Here is a 19026-nt window from a genome sequence, read left to right as displayed (position 1 = left end):
ACTGGAAGGACTGCGTCGCTGCTTCTCTCTGCTCTGGCCATCCATCCACCCTTATTCCTGCACTCTCCATTTGTGTTCTTATGTCAGGACTCACTTACATATGATGCATTGGTGCTAATGGACAACTTCCTGTTTAAATGAATATGCAGATGAAAGGGGGGCATTTGGCGCAGACGAAATCAAAACGTTAACCTGGGCCGGAGCTGGGGGGCGCCTGCGACTGACAGAACGCGGGAAGGAGGCAGTGGCCCTCTCTTCCCCGTTTTCTTACTGCCACTGCTCTTTATTTATTTGAGTCATTTTGGTCCTCAACATGATAAAAGGTCCCTTACGAAAGCCTAGAGGGGTAAAATTACCAAAATAGAGAGCTTGAAGGGGCAGACTTTTCCAAGCCAGGGGGGTTTACCCACTGGCTTCACCCACTGACCTATCTGAAAGCTGGGCTCTGTGGTCGCTACACAAAAGGCAGTAGCAGGCCTGCACATTTTGACAAACCACAGGAGAAAAAGGGATGAGTTGTTGCTCTTTCACCCCCCTCCCTCGCTTCTCTCATCATGCGACAGTTAGATGTGCGAACTCACCATATACAGACCGAACAAGGCCCTCATGTTCCTGTTGTTCAGCTTCAGGGCCTGGGCAAAATACTTTCTGGACAGCTCCAGGTTTTCCAGCCCCCCCTGGGTGTACTTCACCTGTGAGACAAGGCATTAAAATATGGGCATGAGGCGTGTCAACCTGGGGTGCTTACGCAATGCCTACATGGCATCTGGATAAGCACGACATGACAAGCCGTGTAAACATTGACATTCATGAGCGTGTATTCCCGTTGACGTTAAGTGCAGCGGCCCACTCCTCCAGTGAGAGAGAGCATTCACGTAGAGGGCTGGGGGGAAACATTATTCCATAGTTAGGCCGCTTGATGACTGACATGCAGAGAGTTATACCTACCTCAGCGTACTGCTCACAGTACAAGTGATTGTGAGGGTTGGTCATCATCAGCTCCTCCAGACAGAAGGCTGCTTTTCCATAGCTGTGGGAACAAGGGAACAATGAATAGATTGATGACTTAGAGCGATGGACAGTTCATCATCCAGCTTTAAAATAGTACGGGGGGCAAAATGTGCTCCATTTCATCTGTGACGTAGTCCACCCATTCCAATTCGAGAGTGTTTATTTGTTCTGCAGAAAGTGCTATTGCCGATTGGTTTTACTGTACATTTTGGCAAGTTTGGATCTAGGAAGATGCATCCAACAAACTAAGTTTATGTTCACACTAAGGGGATCTGGTGGCCTACGTGGTTATGTCTATATTGGCGAAACTCTTCAGTTTTGCAAAGTGGAACATTGAAAAGGAGAGGAGCGGGGGGGCTCCAGACACACAGGATCAATCTGTCCGGCGATGTGTTTTTCACTCTGGTAATGTGTAGTTAAATACCTTCCTGTGGTCAGCGTTACAGTAGGAACTGGCACACGGTGCCCTACTTCAGATGAGATCACTTCTCAGCACACTGCTGGAGCTGTTGACCTCACGCTAATCTGCAGCCATTCCACATTTTAAAACACACAGTTTCCCCTTCAGGGGACCCGTCCAAGGGAAGGCAAGTTTATCTCTCCAGCACACACAGTCAGAATTACACAGTCCACACACACTCAATTCCCACGCCTTGAAAGACTGCATGAACTCAGAAAATCAAAACAGGGCTATTAAACAATATTGGACAAAACACAAAACCCAGCATTCAATTCTAGTGTAGAGAGACTGTACGTGATCCAGCATATGCTGTATCAGCGCTTGGCAATGTGCAGAAAAACCAAAAATGGTGCTTGTGGTGGCTGGGGGGGGAGGGATCATAAATGACACAAGATAAGGATGCTAATCTGTAGCCATTTCACTGCCACAGAGGGAGAAAGGGTCGGGGGAAGAAAAAAAAAGCTCTGACGCAAGCTGGGTGTTTTTGGCGGGAACAGACAGGACCAAATGCTGCCTCGCACGACATGAAGAGACGATCGGGCCCATTTAGAGTCTGTTTAAAGGACTTCAAAAGAAAGAGAGCAGCATTAGAGTGGTGGGGAGAGTGAGAGAGAGCGAGAGAGAGATCGGGGTATTCGGAAGGTTGGGGGGCTGCTTACAATTACCACTTCCTCCCCATAAAGACTTTCAGATGTGCTCCTGCAGTGGCCCCGGGCCTGCAGCGGAGAGGAGAGGCAGCCTCCATCAGCAGGCAGAGGCCTGGCTGACTGCAGTACTGCACCCTCCAATCTCCAACCATCATCATCACCACCACTCAGCTCCAACTCGCTACACCTGGGTTCAGAGACCACGCTGCTACCTCGTGGTGGTAGCACTGTTACTATGACTCACACATATGCTTTGTTCTCTTTGAACACCAAACCAGACAATGGTTGGTTTTTGGTGCTACCAATTGTAATACCACAGTTTGACTGAGTTCCACCCGAAAGCTTTTTCCCAACCAGACTTGGGCAAACGGATCAAGATTCCTCCATTAGACTGTGCAAACTGACCACAGTAAAAGTCATCATGCTCCATTGGATGACCAGGCCAATCTGAACCGTTAGACAGTAGTTAAATAACGCCTAATTCAACAGCACTACAAGCTCAGATGATTCCCAATGAGTCGAAGCATCTCAACGGTTCAACGCAACAATAATAAAAAGGCACAATCTCAATAATGTCTGACTATCACTCAGCGGTATGAGGATTTCTTTTTTTTTTTGTGTGTCTTTCTTTTTAAAAGTTTCCACTGCGTTAGGCTATTAATTACTGTCATAATGTTTGAACACTGATGCCTGTCAACATGTAACAATGGCAGGCCGTGAGTGATTTGTATATTTTTAGCTTGCGGGGCGCTACACACTGAGGGCGGAGCAGTTCATTGCTCTTCCTCTCTTCTCCATCAGCCTCTGTTTTTTCTGGCTCTGGAAACAAAGTGCCACCAACTTCTCCTGGGAATCTCTCTGCAGCCACTCTCCCTGCCTCTCGTTCTGTGGAAAAGAGAGGTGATAATGCCATGCTGTCCGGAAGAGAGGAGGGGGGAAAAAGGGAGTTTGTAACCCAAAATAAAGAAAAAGAGAGAAAAGAAATGGACACGCCTGTAGATAAGGGGCTCGGGGAGTGAATGGGGTGATATTACAAAAGTTTGGCTAAGCTGGGAGATAATCCGCTCACCCCTGGATGTCCTCCCTCTACTACAGCAATAAAGCCCCTCGGGACAAAAATGTGAAATATCCAATAAGCAGCCCTCTCACTGCGCTAAACATTCCTGCAGACACTGTCCTCTTGCCAGGGTGACCGCAGAGCCGGTGTGCTGCTCTCACACACACACACACACACACACACACACACACACACACACACACACACACACACACACACACACACACACACACACACACACACACACACACACACACACACACACACACACACACACACACACACACACCTCCGTGAAAGACGTCTGCTTCCCTGACTCCTAAGCCCCCAAGACAATTAAGGAGGGATAAAAAATAAAAAGTGACAAAACGAAACAAAAACATTTCTCACAATGCTCTTGTCTTGGGAGCCTGACAATTACCCCTGGCAACAGAGATATCAGTAGGGGGTTGTCTTACCCCCATATGTATGAGCGGGGAGCTTAGGGTCAAAATCCTATTACCCTCCTCTTCATGTGACAAACATAGACAGGGGCTCAATGCGGACCCCTGGCTGAGTTAGGCATTTCAACACCCCTCTCCATTGTGCCCATCCTAATACATCCCCCCCTCTGGGATCAAGCCGTCAGGTCAGTCACCGAGACTGGGAGAGAGGAGTTACTGCTTACAGACACTCCCCAGTCCGTCTCGCCCCCCCCTGAGTCTGATAGAAGCTGACAGGTATGATAAGGTGCTGCCTCCAGGTCTTGACACCAGGGAGTGCTGGCAAAGCACGAGAGCGAGAATGACCCACACCACTCGAACCTGGAACGGTCACAGGTTATTCCTCAGCACTGGAATAATACGTCAGTCAAAACGTCACAAGTGATGTAGATGATGAAGTAAGCTAATGTGATGGAAGAAATGCGATGGTTACTCGTGCTCGTTGATGTAGAGTTCCGACAACTCGTGCCACGCTTCCTGGTCCCCGACGAACCTGTAAAAAAAAACAGTGAGAAATTTAGGGAGTCTCCCATTGAGGATACAGTTCAGCAACGTCACAACATGCTTTTTAGAACCCTGATTAGCAAGAGGATCATCAACAATAACCTCTCTAATATATAGTACAATTGCTGAAATCTCAACGTTTCAAATCAATCAAAAACCGTGGCATTATATAACTAGGCTAACAGACGGACAGGGCAGAGAGGCAGAGCTCCCAAGATGGAGTCGAGATGAGGGGGTCTCATGGACAGGTTGTGGCCCAGTCCGGATCAAATCGAATGCAAACCCCCTTTTAATTAAAAAGGCCAGGGGGGGTGCGTGTGAGGAGATCGTCCAAATCCCCTTGTAAAACACTACTCACTGCTCCAGATACTCGTTGAGCTCGCGGATGGCCTCGGCGCTCTTCCCCTGGGCCTTCAGAATCGAGATCTTCCTCTTCCTCGCCGCCTGTGGAGATCGGCATCAACAGAGGATTAGTAAGGTCTTAGCTCCTCAAGTGTTTGACTGAGGAGAGGGGGTCTCCTCAGAGCTCACACAAATAAAAGGGAGAGGAGAGAAAGGAGGGTGGGGGGGTGTATGTGTTAAATGAGTTTGGGAGTCTTGGAACTATGCTCAGGTGGAAGTTGGGGGGGGGGTATGAGAAGTTGGTCAATGCTACCCCCCTCTCTGCTTCTGGCCCGAGTCCCTTGGGAATAGGGACCATCAGTTCACAGAACGCCAAGTCGATGGAGAGTGGAGGACTGGAGTGGTGGGATTCGGGATTTGACATTTTCTCTACGGAATCATCAGCCAACAGCGTTGATGTGAAGTGGTGATTTTCAGTACCAAATCATTTCAGTTAAGATATATCTTCATTTAGGAGAGATATTGACCGCATGAACCAGCCTTACTGAGCACTTCCCTGTTACAGTTCTTACACAGCAGTGAGAAGCCTCACTACTTAAAATGCTGATGTCCCTACTATTATTGATATTGTTATGGGGCAACTTTAAAATTGATGTGCCAGCATCTCATAAGAGGTAATGGTTAGCTAGGCTATATCTGTGGAAAGAAGAACACAAATCATGAGTCGATGTTTGAGTCGCCGTGTGTGAGCTTAGTGTCTGAGATAAAGTGGTGAGTCATCCCCGTCTAAGTGGGGAAAACAGGGCCTTAACCCAAACTCGACGGCCAGCGCATTCAGAACGAGCTTCTGAAGCCATGCTAACTTACATCAGCCTCCAATTGCCTTTTCTTTCATTTTGATGTTGAAGTGACCTTAAAGTGGATTAGATTCTCATCAATCTGAATCAGAAAGTATTACGCTCGCTGCTCTGACTTTTCCAGGCAGCGTTTGCGAGGGTGTGTGTGTGTACCTAACAGCGGGCTGCTGTTGCCATTAGAATGGTGCTGCCCTGCCTGCCACGGCCCATTTTATTTATGGACTGGCATTTGATTAAGTGGGGCTTCCTTTCTCCCACACTCATAACCAAAGCCATTGAGGGCTGTGCATGAGTCATGTCTGAGCCGCCATAAATCTGGGAATCCACTGACACCGCCGTCACAATAAATCCACTTATCCATCACCCTGAAACAGGGACCTGCACTACAACCTGGCTATAGTGCTTACTTACACAACCACACACTAATCTAAAGTCAGCAATTTTTTATAAATATCTAGATTGTTGACCTGTATCATTGCTTGCATTTGTTCTAAAAATAAACACATAACATGTGAATTGCCGTTTGAGAGTGGTCCTCACACAATTAAACACAAGCTTCGAGAAAATGGGGGGGGGTCGCACCAACTTCCTCTTCTCTCCCCCCCTCTACCCATAAAACACATATCTCCTCAAAATATCAAACTATTCTACATGGACCATATTCTACTGGGGATTGATGCTATGTGAGATTAAGGAATTTTTACTCACTTCTAACCAAATTGCTAACATGTGTACTTTCCCTGTCCGATACCAAAAATCTGTCAGAACACCAACTTTCAGTGCGATTCTTGCAATTGTAGGCCTACCCCACACCCCTCTCTTTCCCCCTTCCTCTCTTCTCTCCCAGTCCTTCATTCCTGATAAAGAACCACTTGGGGCTCACTCAGAACACATGGAAGTTGGTAGCCCCGAAGGAGTCACACAGAACTTTATTAAATGCGGAGCTCTTCCAAACCGCTCCTCCTCTTGCTCTCTCCCCCTCTCCAAACTAATGATCCAGAAGAACCTGGCAGCAGGGATAATCCCACCGTTGTCATGATTCTTTTTTAATTAGGGTTCTCGAGGAGCATTTAGAGCACTGGATTTTTTAAATCAACCCTGGCGCTAACTGAGAAGGACTCACCACAACCCAGGCTGACTGTGAGGACAACGCTGGACACCTAGATAGCACGTTATAATAAAGTTAAATAACATACAGAGGGAGAGATAGAGGAGTCGAGATTGGAGGGAAAAGAGATGGAGAAGAATGCAGAGAAAAAGAAGGGGGGGCCATGAACGATGTTATGTGCCGCTGTTGTGAAATAGCAGGTAGATGAAGGTATTAACGCATTAAAAGCAACACTAAAACATTCAGAGTAAAACATTTGTTTACAGTAAAAAATAAAAAATGTTACACAGATGTTTCAAATGCCTAAGAGCTTAGGGAGTTTTACTTGTATTACTTGGAATCAAAAGTATACTAAGGCATCCAGAAATCTAATACAGAAGCATTGTCTAAATAGTGCTCGAAATCATATGGTTGCAAAGAGCCAATATTTTCAATTTCAACAGGATCTGGTTTCAGCTCCGTAGAAATCTGAGTGCATCTTTACCACTGTCATAACTATCTTGTCCTACACTCTAACTGCATACAATTCCCATTCAACCTCAGTAAGGGATTCTTAGTGACCTCAATTACTTCTACACAATAACGATAAGAGAAGGGTCGGAATTCCATTTAACAGATGAACCATCCAGTGTCATTTGGACTCTGAATTAATAATTCATGAAGTTACCTTTTGTATGAAATTGTGGTAGACAGACACTAGGCTAGGCTCTAGCTTTTTAGCCAAAGTTCTTAAAGAAAAAAAGATGAGAAGCACAAAAATGCATTTACGCAAGCAGACGAGAAATTCTCCAGATCATTGCTGTAGGTATTGGAACACAATAAAACTATGGAAGGGCTAAGAGTTCGACACATTCTTTGGACACCGCCATGGCAAAGAAACCTTGAGCAATTTCTGTTGATTCAACAATTTTGGTTAATGGGTACCACATCTATTCCACAGCCTGTAATTACAACAGCTCAGTTTCCAATCTCCAGCTCGGCATGCTGGGATGCCTCACAAGTCCTTGCTGTGGTCGCCAATTTTCCGCCATTTCTTTGAGCTCCATCCCCTCCCTCATTGTACAGAACATGTTAGAGAACATGCTGGACTGGGAGTAGTGGAGATCCTTCATTCAAAGACAGGTGACCTAAATGATGTCAGCCCCTGTCCACACCACACCCTCACCAGCCAAGAAGGGTTGGTGGGAAAAAAATCTGGTCTGGAAGACACCAGGGGACAGTGAGGACCTTGTTTCCATTCCCGCCCTCAGGCTTAACCGAAAGGGCGTTGGTGTTACGGATGGCAACCACCCAGCCTTGAGATCAGGAAACGGACCGATCACATCCTCAGGACATCACCTGGGTGGTGCTCTGATTGGCTAGTGAGTACTTAGTACCTACCATTCCCACAAGGGTACTATTCCCAAGGCACCTCCCATTGGAGAAGATCTCACAACCCAAAGAATGATTAGGGCAATGGATGTTTGAACTAGTTTACCCATTAAGTAAACTATTATGTGTCATAAGTAAAGCTTCTAGAAAGCCTTTGATAACTCAGAACCCGGTAGACTTTCAGCGAAGTCAACCTAAAACATTGTACTTTGCGAAGGCTGATTTTACGCTCTGCCTTTCCAAATTCAGATTAGGGAAACAATTTTGACAGTATACCAGGGTATTTGGAAATGGCCACAGGATTTATTTGACTTTTTTTTTTATACATTTGAATATTTGCAGGTACTTTTTAAGTAAATACCTGCAGCCAACTTGTGTAATATGTTAGGGGAAAAAAAGATTGCGTTCTTCATTTCACCTGTAACATCCTTTTTTATTATAGAGCTTACCGGTAGTCCACAGTCACGTGGAGTCTACAAGCAGACGAGAGACGGGAGCCTTGTGAGTCACTCACCGTTGTGCAGCACACACCAGGTGATCTAGTTTCAGGAATTCACAACTAAATGTTTGCTTGCTAGATATCTTATAATTATTAAGTTAACTGCCTAGAATGTGCTAAATGCTCTGCAGTTGTGCATGTGGTTTTCTAATTTCGTAGCTAGCTAGCTACAGTGGCTTGCAAAAGCATTCAGCATTCACATTTTTCCTATTTTGTTGCTTACAACCTGTATTTTTGTGGGGTTTGTACCATTTGATTTACGCAACATGCCTACTACCACTTTGAAAATGCAAAATATTTTGGGGGTTGAAACAAACAAGAAATAAGACACAAAAAAAAAAATTGAGTGTGCATAACTATTCACCCCCTAAAAGTCAATACTTTGTAGAGCCACCTTTTGCAGCAATTACAGCTGCAAGTCCCTTGGGGTATGTCTCTATAAGCTTGGCACATCTAGCCACTGGGATTTTTGCCCATTCTTCAAGGCAAAACTGCTCCAGCTCCTTCAAGTTGGATGGGTTCCGCTGGTGTACAGCAATCTATAAGTCATACCACAGATTCTCAATTGGATTGAGGTCTGGGCTTTGACGAGACCATTCCAAGACATTTAAATGTTTCCCCTTAAACCAGTCGAGTGGTGCTTTAGCAGTATGCTTAGGGTCATTTTCCTGCTGGAAGGTGAACCTCCATCCCAGTCTCAAAACTTTGGAAGACTGAAACAGGTTTCTCTCAAGAATTTCCCTGTATTTAGCGCCATCCATCATGCTTTCCATTCTGACCATTTTCCCAGTCCCTGCCGATTAAAAACATCCCCACAGCATGATGCAGCCACCACCATGGTGTTCTCGGGGTAATGAGAGGTGTTGGCTTTGCGCCAGACATAGCGTTTTCCTTGATGGCCAAAAAGCTAAATTTTACCAGAGTACCTTCCATATATTTGGGGAGACTCCCACACGCCTTTTGGCGAACACCAAACGTGTTTGCTTATTTTCTTCCTTTAAGCAATGTTTTTTTCTTTTGGCCACTCTTCCGTAAAGCCCAGCACTGTGGAGTGTGTGGTTTAAAAGCGGTCCTTTGGACAGATACTCCCATTTCCGCTGTGGAGCTTTGTAGCTCCTTCGAGGTTATCTTTGGTCTCTTTTTTGCCCCTCTGATTAAATGCCCTCCTTGACTGGTCCGTGAGTTTTGGTGGACGGCCCTCTCTTGGCATGTTTGTTGTGGTGCCATAGTCTTTCCATTTTTTAAATAATGGATTTAATGGTGCTCCGTGGGATAATCAAAGTTCCTGATATTTTTTTTTAGAATTCTTTGGGGATATTTTGAAACTTTATTTTTTCCATTTTACTTCACCAATTTGGACTATTTTGTGTATGTCCATTACATGAACTCCAAATAAATCCCTTTAAAACCACAGGATGTAATGCAACAAAATAGGAAAAACTCCAAGGGGGATGAATCCTTTTGCAAGGCACTGTATCTAGCTAAGTGGTTAGCTTCTTCCAAAATCAAGCTTCGCCTGTTAACTGCAGAGAATCCCTTCCTGGATCATGAGCCTTGCTGTCTAATATCTGTTTTGTGCATGCAGCAAACTGTGAGTAGCAGTTTTTTGTTACTTCTATACTTTACTTGTATATTTTAGGTCAGAGACTATAACATATTTGCATTGTGCTCGTTAGCATTTAGTTATTATTCTCTATGAGATTTTACATGTAGTTATTAGCATGGCTAACCTTCGGATTGTAAGTCACAAGGTCGGTATAAAAAAGGTATGACAATTTGGATACATCATTTACACACTGTGAGACATATGTGGCATTGTGTTGTGTGACAAAACTGCACATTGTAGAGTGCCGTTTTATTGTAATGATCATGCTGTTTAATCAGATTTTGCCACACCTGTCAGGTTGATGTATTATCTAGGCAAAGGAGAAATGCTCACTAACAGGGATGTCAACACATTGGAAAGAAATACGCTTTTTGTGCGTATGGAACATTTCTGGGACCTTTTATTTCAGCTCATGAAACCAGCAATTTACATGTCGCGTTTATATTTTTGTTAAGTATATTTATTGCTGAGGTTGTGGAAGTGCCTACACTGGCAACTTGACGACCAAAAGCAGTTGCTCTGGAAGCATCATGGCCTATACAAACTAACTTGTGCTCCCCTTCCCACCACCTGTCTTGTCTTCCATGACAGAGTATTCAATGTGCTTATAATTGAAATAGGACATGGTGGATCTAACCTGTGTAAAACATTTTAATAGAAGAATGAACAGTGTGACTGGTTTTGTCCCAACAGAAACAGAGAGTAAAATAAAGAATGACGGTAAATGACAAAGTGAAGAAGGTGTAAAGGGGTCTGAACGAGGGGGGAACAGACAGTTTCACGCCAGGGAACCGATAGAGATGAGGGGGGCAATTCTTCCACACCAGAAAGATGGGGAGGCGACTGCATCAGAGCATACCCAAGTTTATTGATTTTGTCAGCAAGGCCTCCGTTTGTTTGAAACAGACAGTCGGTGAGGTGCAGAATCCTCACATAGTGTCCAAAGGACAAATGTTTATGCTTCGTCTCTCACACTTTGCCAGCCAAGAGAAAATGTTTAATATATCTAAGCAAGTCCATGTGTCGGGGCAACGCAAAAGCTTGTTGAACGTCTACAGGAGGACTGCCAAAACAAATGAAGGTCATGGTTTCTTTTGAAAACCCTTTAAAACATGTATTTTCTTGCGTGGCCACATGTCCCTATGGAAACAATTAACAGCAGGTACAATGTGTTTTGGGTTGGTGGTCAGGGATTGGCAGAACACTGGATAGACATGGTCCTGCAAGTCATTCAGCTGAAATTCAATATAAATTGAGAGAAGACTGTATGGAACTTAAGGCAACAATTGTGTATATCTAAAGGCTATACCCATGTATAATCTGACGGACTCAAATGGTTAACTGCTGTGTAAACCAGAGCGTTGCATTTGTTGGAATTGTTTTGTGGGAAAATCAGTTTTGCTACATCATGATGATAATGCAGACTAATTGGCAGATACAGTTATACATATGACACACAAAAGACAGACAACATATGGATAGAACTGATACAGCAAGTGGCGATCAAGATAGTGGGAAAGTAGCAGCCTTGTCAGAGCCAAAATGCTCTACAAATCTCACAGTGCATTGTGCATGGGCCTAAGATATAATGTAACAAAGAACTTGAGTAAAAGTCAAACGGCTTCCTGTATCTCTTTAGAAGTGAACGCTGGGCTTCACACCTGAAGAAGGGATGCACATTTCGATTAATTTTGCTGTCGATTAACCGACCCTAATTAAACCGGTCAACAAATTGTAAAAAAAAAAAAAAAAAATCCTAAATATCCAGACAGTAAAATTGTGACTAACAGAAAATACTATGCATGAATAAAAGAAATTGCCATTTTTCAGCAAGAGAACCATGCAACAATAGCAAGCCTATTGTATTTTAGTCAAAAGGCTATAGCCTATTATTGAACATGGTCCTCCAGTAATGAAGCAGCTAATAAAACTGCATTTTCAAAATTCAATTTGCGGAAAACCCGTTCTGAACAGCACACCTAATGTGAGCGGTCCCACATGTGACAGATGAATATCTCAGTTAGAAACATAGAACGAGGGGGACTCTAATAGCAACAACTAGGATGGTCTCTGGCTTCTGGACAACAAAAGAAAGTTCTGAAAACCAATAGAATAGGAGAGAAATGCTGGTTAATGGCATGAGGAAGTCAATAATAGCTTCCATGTTTCTATGGATGGATTTTGGCTACTAGGCTACTTTGAAGCAAGGTAAGACATGCCTCATTATTTGAAGTAAACTGTTCAGGTTTCAAACAATTATACTGCCTCATGCTTACATTGCAAAATGGTGGGTGACAGGGCTGATAACCTGACTACCGTTGACTAGAGCCTATGCACTCAAATGACGAAAGGGAGGCGCGTTTTAATTATGAGTTGAGATAGAAACAAAAATATTAGCTCTTTTTAATCATAGCCATCAAAATAAAATCGTAGCCGAAGGCTTACAAAAGCATGTTTCACTCAAGCTCCCGCAGTCTCAGTGCATAATTAAACATTTATCCACGTTTCTCCAAACACAAAATTTTGAAGTTGCCCCCCAACCCCATCCACAACACCCTAACAAAACCAAAACATGGCAATAGCGCTCACTGTTGCCCCAAGGACATGGATAGACGTCCAATTTCGAAGTCAAACTTGAACAATCTCCCTGGTTTCACTCCAGTACCAGCTCTTTGAGGAGCTACTCTCGTTTTACAGGTGATTGGCTATTCCGCTCCTCAAACAAGGTAATGTATGCTGTGCACGTGTGATAAATAATGTACATGATGACTAACCAAAAAAATACACAAGCGCCAATTTAATACCACTAAATGATGAAAACGTACTCGGACTGATGGGCATTTTCACGACAGTAATGGAGGATGTAATACAGGAGCACAGTCCTGCTCACCCCAGAAGGGGTCTAAAAACTACCTATATATCACAGTCTTCAAAGAGCAGGCATTTAGTTTAGCCTTAGTTCCACCCAACATGTTCAACACTGACTAAGAGCATGAACCATCCCCCCCATCAAACACTTGTCATTTGTGTGGGTGAGAGCCTGATCAGCAATGTGGTTGAGGTCAAAAAAGGCCAAGGGGAGTTTAACTAAGCAAACTCGCACCACTAATACCAAAACTTTACAGCAGATTCAAAAGCTGTCCAAAAGTTTGGACAACAACTGTAACTAAATAAGAATGTGTTTTTCCTCACTTACCGTATTGGTGGGATCGTCTTGCAGTATTGAATCATACTGCTTGCTGGCATCCTCGTACCTTCAAAAAGGCAGAAAAAAAAGGACTCACCAGTCAAGACAAATAAGGTGGTGCGGAAATCAAACAGAGTTCAAGGCAATCAAGTTTCTGTACACAATGCAGCTGGTCTCTATGGTTATACTGTGAACCCTTGCCAAAATCAGCAGTGACCTAAAAGAGGAAATAAACAGTCATTACTGTTGCTGCTCAAATAGCTTGCGTTGTGAGAGACTTACGCCACTTAACAATGAGTTAAGAAACCAGTACATAATGGTAGGGAAGTACACTGATTTGAAGAGTGTATACACAATTATTGCCTTTGATTTCTTTAAAGGTGAATCAAATCAATCTGTTCAGTTTCGTTTTAAAGGCCTTTATTTTGAGCCGTGTAGAATAATAAGCTACCTTCCATTACATACAAGTCTGATCAGAGTTATATTCAACACAATGTGTGTTTTAAAGTTACAAGGCAAAGGGGGAATCCATACGATTCTGTTTAAAATGAGTGAGTTATGAACTGTAAACATCAAACCATGCAGAAATTTCCTGGCAACAGGGAGATGGGGAGGCGTGTTCACTTCACTTGTCATGTCAAATCATGGGTCCGCAGCGATGATTTTGAACTTGTTTCTTTTATTAGAGGCGAACTGCAATGCTAACGGTTTAGCAGCCAAAAAGCCGGGGCTCCATGATCAAAACCTGTTCTGCCCACCACAACCTACAACAGAAGCAACTCTGTTTCCCATTTGTAGTGAGCAGCCCCACTTCCAGTGCCACTCCTTCACTCACATCCACTTTATTACTCAACTGCACTCTGGGAGATTTCAGATGGCACCAGGCAACCACTCCTGAGCCACTTTGATATGCTTTATTTACTGGGGGGGGGGGCTCAATGAGACACAGTGCGTGTTTGTGTGTCGGGGGTGGGGGGATAGTTAGTTGTTTGAAGCTGTGTCATTCCAGTGTACCTCCGCCTGAAGCCAATTAGAGGCCAGTGTGCCATTTGTTTAATCTGACAGTGCAGGAGCAATCAATCTCAATTATCACATCAACTCTGACATAACCAATAAACGAGTCATGGTGATCAGGGGTGGTAAAAACAGATTGAATTACCCTTACTCCAGTTCCAGTCAAAAATACTGTGTTTATCTTAATCCCTTTCTGTTTTTATGAATCACATTTGCAGATTTAAAAATAAACAGTGCTTAGAAGAAACAAAGCTGAAACTGTGGTGGCATGTCAATATTTACAGGCAGGCAAGGCCTTGCCTCTCAGCTCGGAGACGAAAAGCACAAGAGAATTTTTTTAATTTTTATTTATTTTTTAAACAGAAGATTGAGGGACCCCCAGAATAGCAGTGGGAGCAAACCACTTCCTTCCCGGGGAATCCCTCGCTCAGGCTAAAAAGGGCAGAGCACTGAAACATTCACTTATTTTTTCTCCCCCTTTTTGCCAGTGGAATGGTTGTTTCCAACACAGAGAGCCCACCACACACACACCATCGTACCACTTAGGATCTACCCTAACCACCCTTTACCACAGTCCTATAGGGTAAATTCTGTTGAATTCAATCCCTTTTTGAAAGCATCCCTTTTGATTTAAACTAAACTTACCATACATTTGCCCATGGAAAAAGTGGTCAGAAAGTGACTTTTTGGACCTGAATACCAAAATATTCAGGAGATAAAAGGTGCTCAAAGTACAACCATTTTCCATACCATGCAACATCCATGTCTTCATCACTGGAAAAGATAAACAGTTGAGTTTGACCACTTTTTGTAAGCTTTTAAAAATTCTCAAAATTTAATTATTTATTGAAAAAAAGGTTTTGTAATAAAAAATTTAAAAACCTTTAACGTCAATTATCTAAAAACACAAACTCCATATTTCCTTCAATATTCACAAATATTGTAGCTTAGAGCCTATTTCACATCTGAGGTTTTTGTGTTGTGCCCGCTATTGGTTGAGACACAACATGCTCTTGAATACAGGGTGAGCGCCATTTAGGGCTGACCCCATTTAGTCGACAGGTCGATTGTTTGTACTTCAGGGGTACCACGGGCAGAGAAACATGCAATTGTTGGTTCAGTAAGTGAAAAAGCTTGGGAACCACTGCTCTAAGACATATAGTGCCTTCAGAAAGTAGTCATACCCCATGACTTATTCCACATTTTGTTATGTTTCAGCCTGAATTCAACATGGTTTAAATCGATTTCTCACCCACCTACACACAATAGCAAGGTGAAAACGTGTTTTTAGACATTTTTGCAAATTGGCTGAAAATGAAATACATAAATATTACAGTCAATGCTTTGTAGAAGCACCTTTCAGGGCGATTACAGCTTTAAGTCGTCTATCAGCTTTGCACATCTGTATTTATTTTTACCATTCTTTCTTGCAGATTATCTCAAGTTCTGTTAAGTTAGATGGGGGGTGACAGTGAACAGCAATCTTCAAGTCTTTCCACAGATTTTCAAATGGGATTCAAGTCTGGGCATTGGCTGGGACACTTAAGGACTTTCACATTCTTGTTCTGAAGCCATTCCAGCGTTGCTTTGGCTCTATGGCCCATTGTCTCTCTTTGGCCCATTGTCCTGTTGGAATATAAATCTTTGCCACAGTGGCTTTTTCCTCTGGAGTGGCTTACGTCTGGCCACTCTCCCATAAAGCCCAGATTGGTGAAGTGCTATTGAGACTGTTGTCCTATTGACAGGCTCAGCCAAAGAACTCTGTCATTGGGTTCTTGGTCACTTCCCTGACCAGGGTCCTTCTTGCCCGGTTGCGGAGTTTCGTCAGATGGCCAGCTCTAGGCAGAGGTTGGGTAGTTCTATATTATTTTCCATTTCCCAATAATGGATGGACTCTAGAAATGGTTTTATACCCTTCCCCAGATATACAGTACCAGTCAAAAGTTTGGACACACCTACTCATTCAAGGGTTTTTCTTTATTTTTTGCTATGTTCTACATTGTAGAATAATAGTGAAGACATCAAAACTATGGAATCAAGTAGTTACCCAAAAAAAAGTATTAAACCAATCTAAATATAATTTATATTCATCAAAGTAGCCACCCTTTGCCTTCATAACAGCTTTGCATTCTCTCAACCAGCTTCACCTGGAGTTATTTTTCAAAAGTCTTGAAAGAGTTCCTAACTATGCTGAGCACTTGTTGGCTGCTTTTCCTTCACTCTGCAGTCCAACTCAAAACGTCTCAATTGGGTTGACGGTCGGATGATTGTGGAGGCCAGGTCATCTGACGCAACACTCCATCACTCTCCTCCTTGGTTAAATAGCCCTTACACATCCTGGAGGTGTGTTGGGTCATTGTCCTGTTGAAAAATAAATGGTAACAGAATTTTTTAAATTATAATAATTTTCATTAGTTGATGTTACTGTAGGCTATATGTAAAAAATAAAAATAAATAAATTTAAAAAACACATTAATTCAAGCATTCAATACATTTTATTTGTAGAAATAGAAATTAATATATTGATAAAAGTCAACTTGTCCGAGAGAGATTTACATGGTTATCAAAACGTCACGCCAGGGTAAAGCCTACACTAAACACAGCCCTTATTTTAAGTGTTTGTTAAAAATCCTATGGGAAAAATGAATGGTGGAAACCATTTCCCCCATTTGACCGCTAGGTTTTATGACACCTCCATTGTGGGGCTCTATTAGGCTTACTTAAGACAAAATATTTTTAAAGTCTGCAGTTTGGCAGCATTTCATTGTAGTGAAGGATGACGCCAAAAAAGAGGAATGCAAAACCTGCAAACAGCTTACCATAGTTGGACAACGAAGAAGACATAACACTTGAAAACAGTAAATTAGCCTACTTTGTTTTTCTAGTTGAAGATTCTAGTTGACAGATTGTGTTTGCTTGTCAGAAGCCGCTGCAGTGGAGCTCTCCAAGGTGATGAACTGAATCTTCATTGAGTGCTTTCTCCCGCATTGGACAGCGGTCGCTCTCTGCCATTCTGAAACACTCTTCGGTGAGCTGTTGAATTGGCGCAATCGTGATTTGCATGTTAAACAACTCTTCATTTTCACTTGGCCTTCTCAAATATAGTTCAAACAAAACTTATCGTGTAGCCCATTGGCGGCAACTTCCAGAGCGTAATGGTAGAATCTGCCTGAAGTACCGAAAGTAACCATTCTAGTACCTAACAGTTTTACATGTTATAGTATCGAAAAAGTACAGAGGTTTCAGTATACCGTGCAACGCTAGCGTGTGCCGTTAAATTCTCTTCACAACAAACATAGGCTCATTCTGTTCAGAACAAGCCATGTCAACTTGTTAACCCTATGTTAACCCTACATCAAACATAGTGATCACAAATGTTGACATTGTACATGACATGGGTTTTAAGATTTGGAAATGTGAAGTACACATTTGGACTGACGGGTGTTTGGCTAGTTTGTATGACATCAATGAGGTATTTATTATAATCTTCAATGTCTCGTCTTAATTTACAGCATTTCTCTCCCTCACACAACAAAAAAAAACTGCAAAAGTTGCCCAATTACTGGGAGGGAAGGGGCAACTTCTTGTCGTGCGCGGTGCATAAATTCAGAACGGCTGTCAGTCAGAGTTCTAGCATGTTTCTGTACAGCCACTATGTTCCAATTTAGGCACTTATTAGTGCCCAAATCTTCCTTTTTAAACCCGTATACATACGGGTACGAGTGGAAAGGGTTAAAGCATCAGACAAGCTCAGTACATAGAGTTGATTTTATTCAAATACATAGGGTGTGTCCATGGAAAAGTAAATGCATTAAAAAAATAAAAATACAATTTTTAAAAAAGGACAGCCCTAGTGTTATTTCAAGCATAGAAATATAATTCATATAATGGACAAATCCCTTCAGACTACTGAAATTTAGCCAGTACTTCATCGAAATGTAAAATGAATTGACATTTTTATTTCTAATTACTGCCACAAATATGACACGTGTCCACTCACCATCGAATTTCATGCCTTTTCTATTACAGTATACAATGATTTCATTAGGTTTCTTATGGAAGATTGACAGTATAATTTAAAATAACATATTCCAAGTCAACATTCTCTGATGTGTGGACCTCCAACCATCTTTGTGGTACCATTTGAAAGTTTAAATGTTATTCCGATTTTAGTACATTTATCAGTCAAAACATGACAACCATCCTGTGTTCAAGAGAATGTTGTCTCTCAACTGATGGCGGGCACAACACAAAAACCTTAGATTATATAAAATCGAGTTTTTAATTGAACCTTTATTTCACTAGGCAAGTCAGTTCAGAACAAATACTTATTTACAATGACGGCCTACACCAGCCAAACCCGACGACACTGGGCCAATTGTGCGCCGCCCTATGGGACTCCCAATCATGGCCGGTTGTGATGTCTCTAGCATTGAGATGCTAGATTTTTTAAAGATTTACAATTTTTTTTAAATCATTATATCATTATAAAATCATTATAAAATAAGTGATGAAAATAGTGATCTTCAGTGATGAAGATATGGATGTCTCAAAGCATAAACTTTGAAAGGGAAATGAAAGGGAAAGGGGATACCTAGTCAGTTGCACAACGGAATGAATTCAACCGAGAACCTTTCTCTTGAATGTTTTGGCATTCATGTCCAAAGTCACTTTCTGAGCACTTCTGCAATGGGCAAACACAGTTGAAGTCGTACACACACACACACACACACACACACACACACACACACACACACACACACACACACACACACACACACACACACACACACACACACACACACACACACACACACACACACACACACACACACACACACACACCTTAGCCGACGTGAGCAAAACATTTCAAAAGTGTCA

The 19026-nt window shown here is 42.6% G+C and overlaps 1 protein-coding gene across 2 annotated transcripts in view; it reads right to left on the bottom strand.

Annotated features, from left to right (window-relative positions):
* Nucleotides 1–19026, bottom strand: part of LOC124004825 (ER membrane protein complex subunit 2) — a 60879-nt gene that overhangs the window by 14262 nt on the left and 27591 nt on the right. For both annotated transcript variants that reach the window (XM_046313638.1, XM_046313639.1), the window contains exons 5-9: nucleotides 13141–13198; nucleotides 4520–4605; nucleotides 4091–4150; nucleotides 949–1030; nucleotides 582–692 (exon numbers count right to left, since the gene is read on the bottom strand). In XM_046313638.1, coding sequence (XP_046169594.1) covers nucleotides 582–692; nucleotides 949–1030; nucleotides 4091–4150; nucleotides 4520–4605; nucleotides 13141–13198 — 397 coding nt within the window. The remainder of the gene's footprint in view (nucleotides 1–581; nucleotides 693–948; nucleotides 1031–4090; nucleotides 4151–4519; nucleotides 4606–13140; nucleotides 13199–19026) is intronic.

The sequence above is a fragment of the Oncorhynchus gorbuscha genome, linkage group LG19, assembly GCF_021184085.1.
Source record: "Oncorhynchus gorbuscha isolate QuinsamMale2020 ecotype Even-year linkage group LG19, OgorEven_v1.0, whole genome shotgun sequence".
NCBI lineage: Eukaryota > Metazoa > Chordata > Actinopteri > Salmoniformes > Salmonidae > Oncorhynchus > Oncorhynchus gorbuscha.
This window is presented reverse-complemented; position numbering and strand designations above follow the sequence as displayed.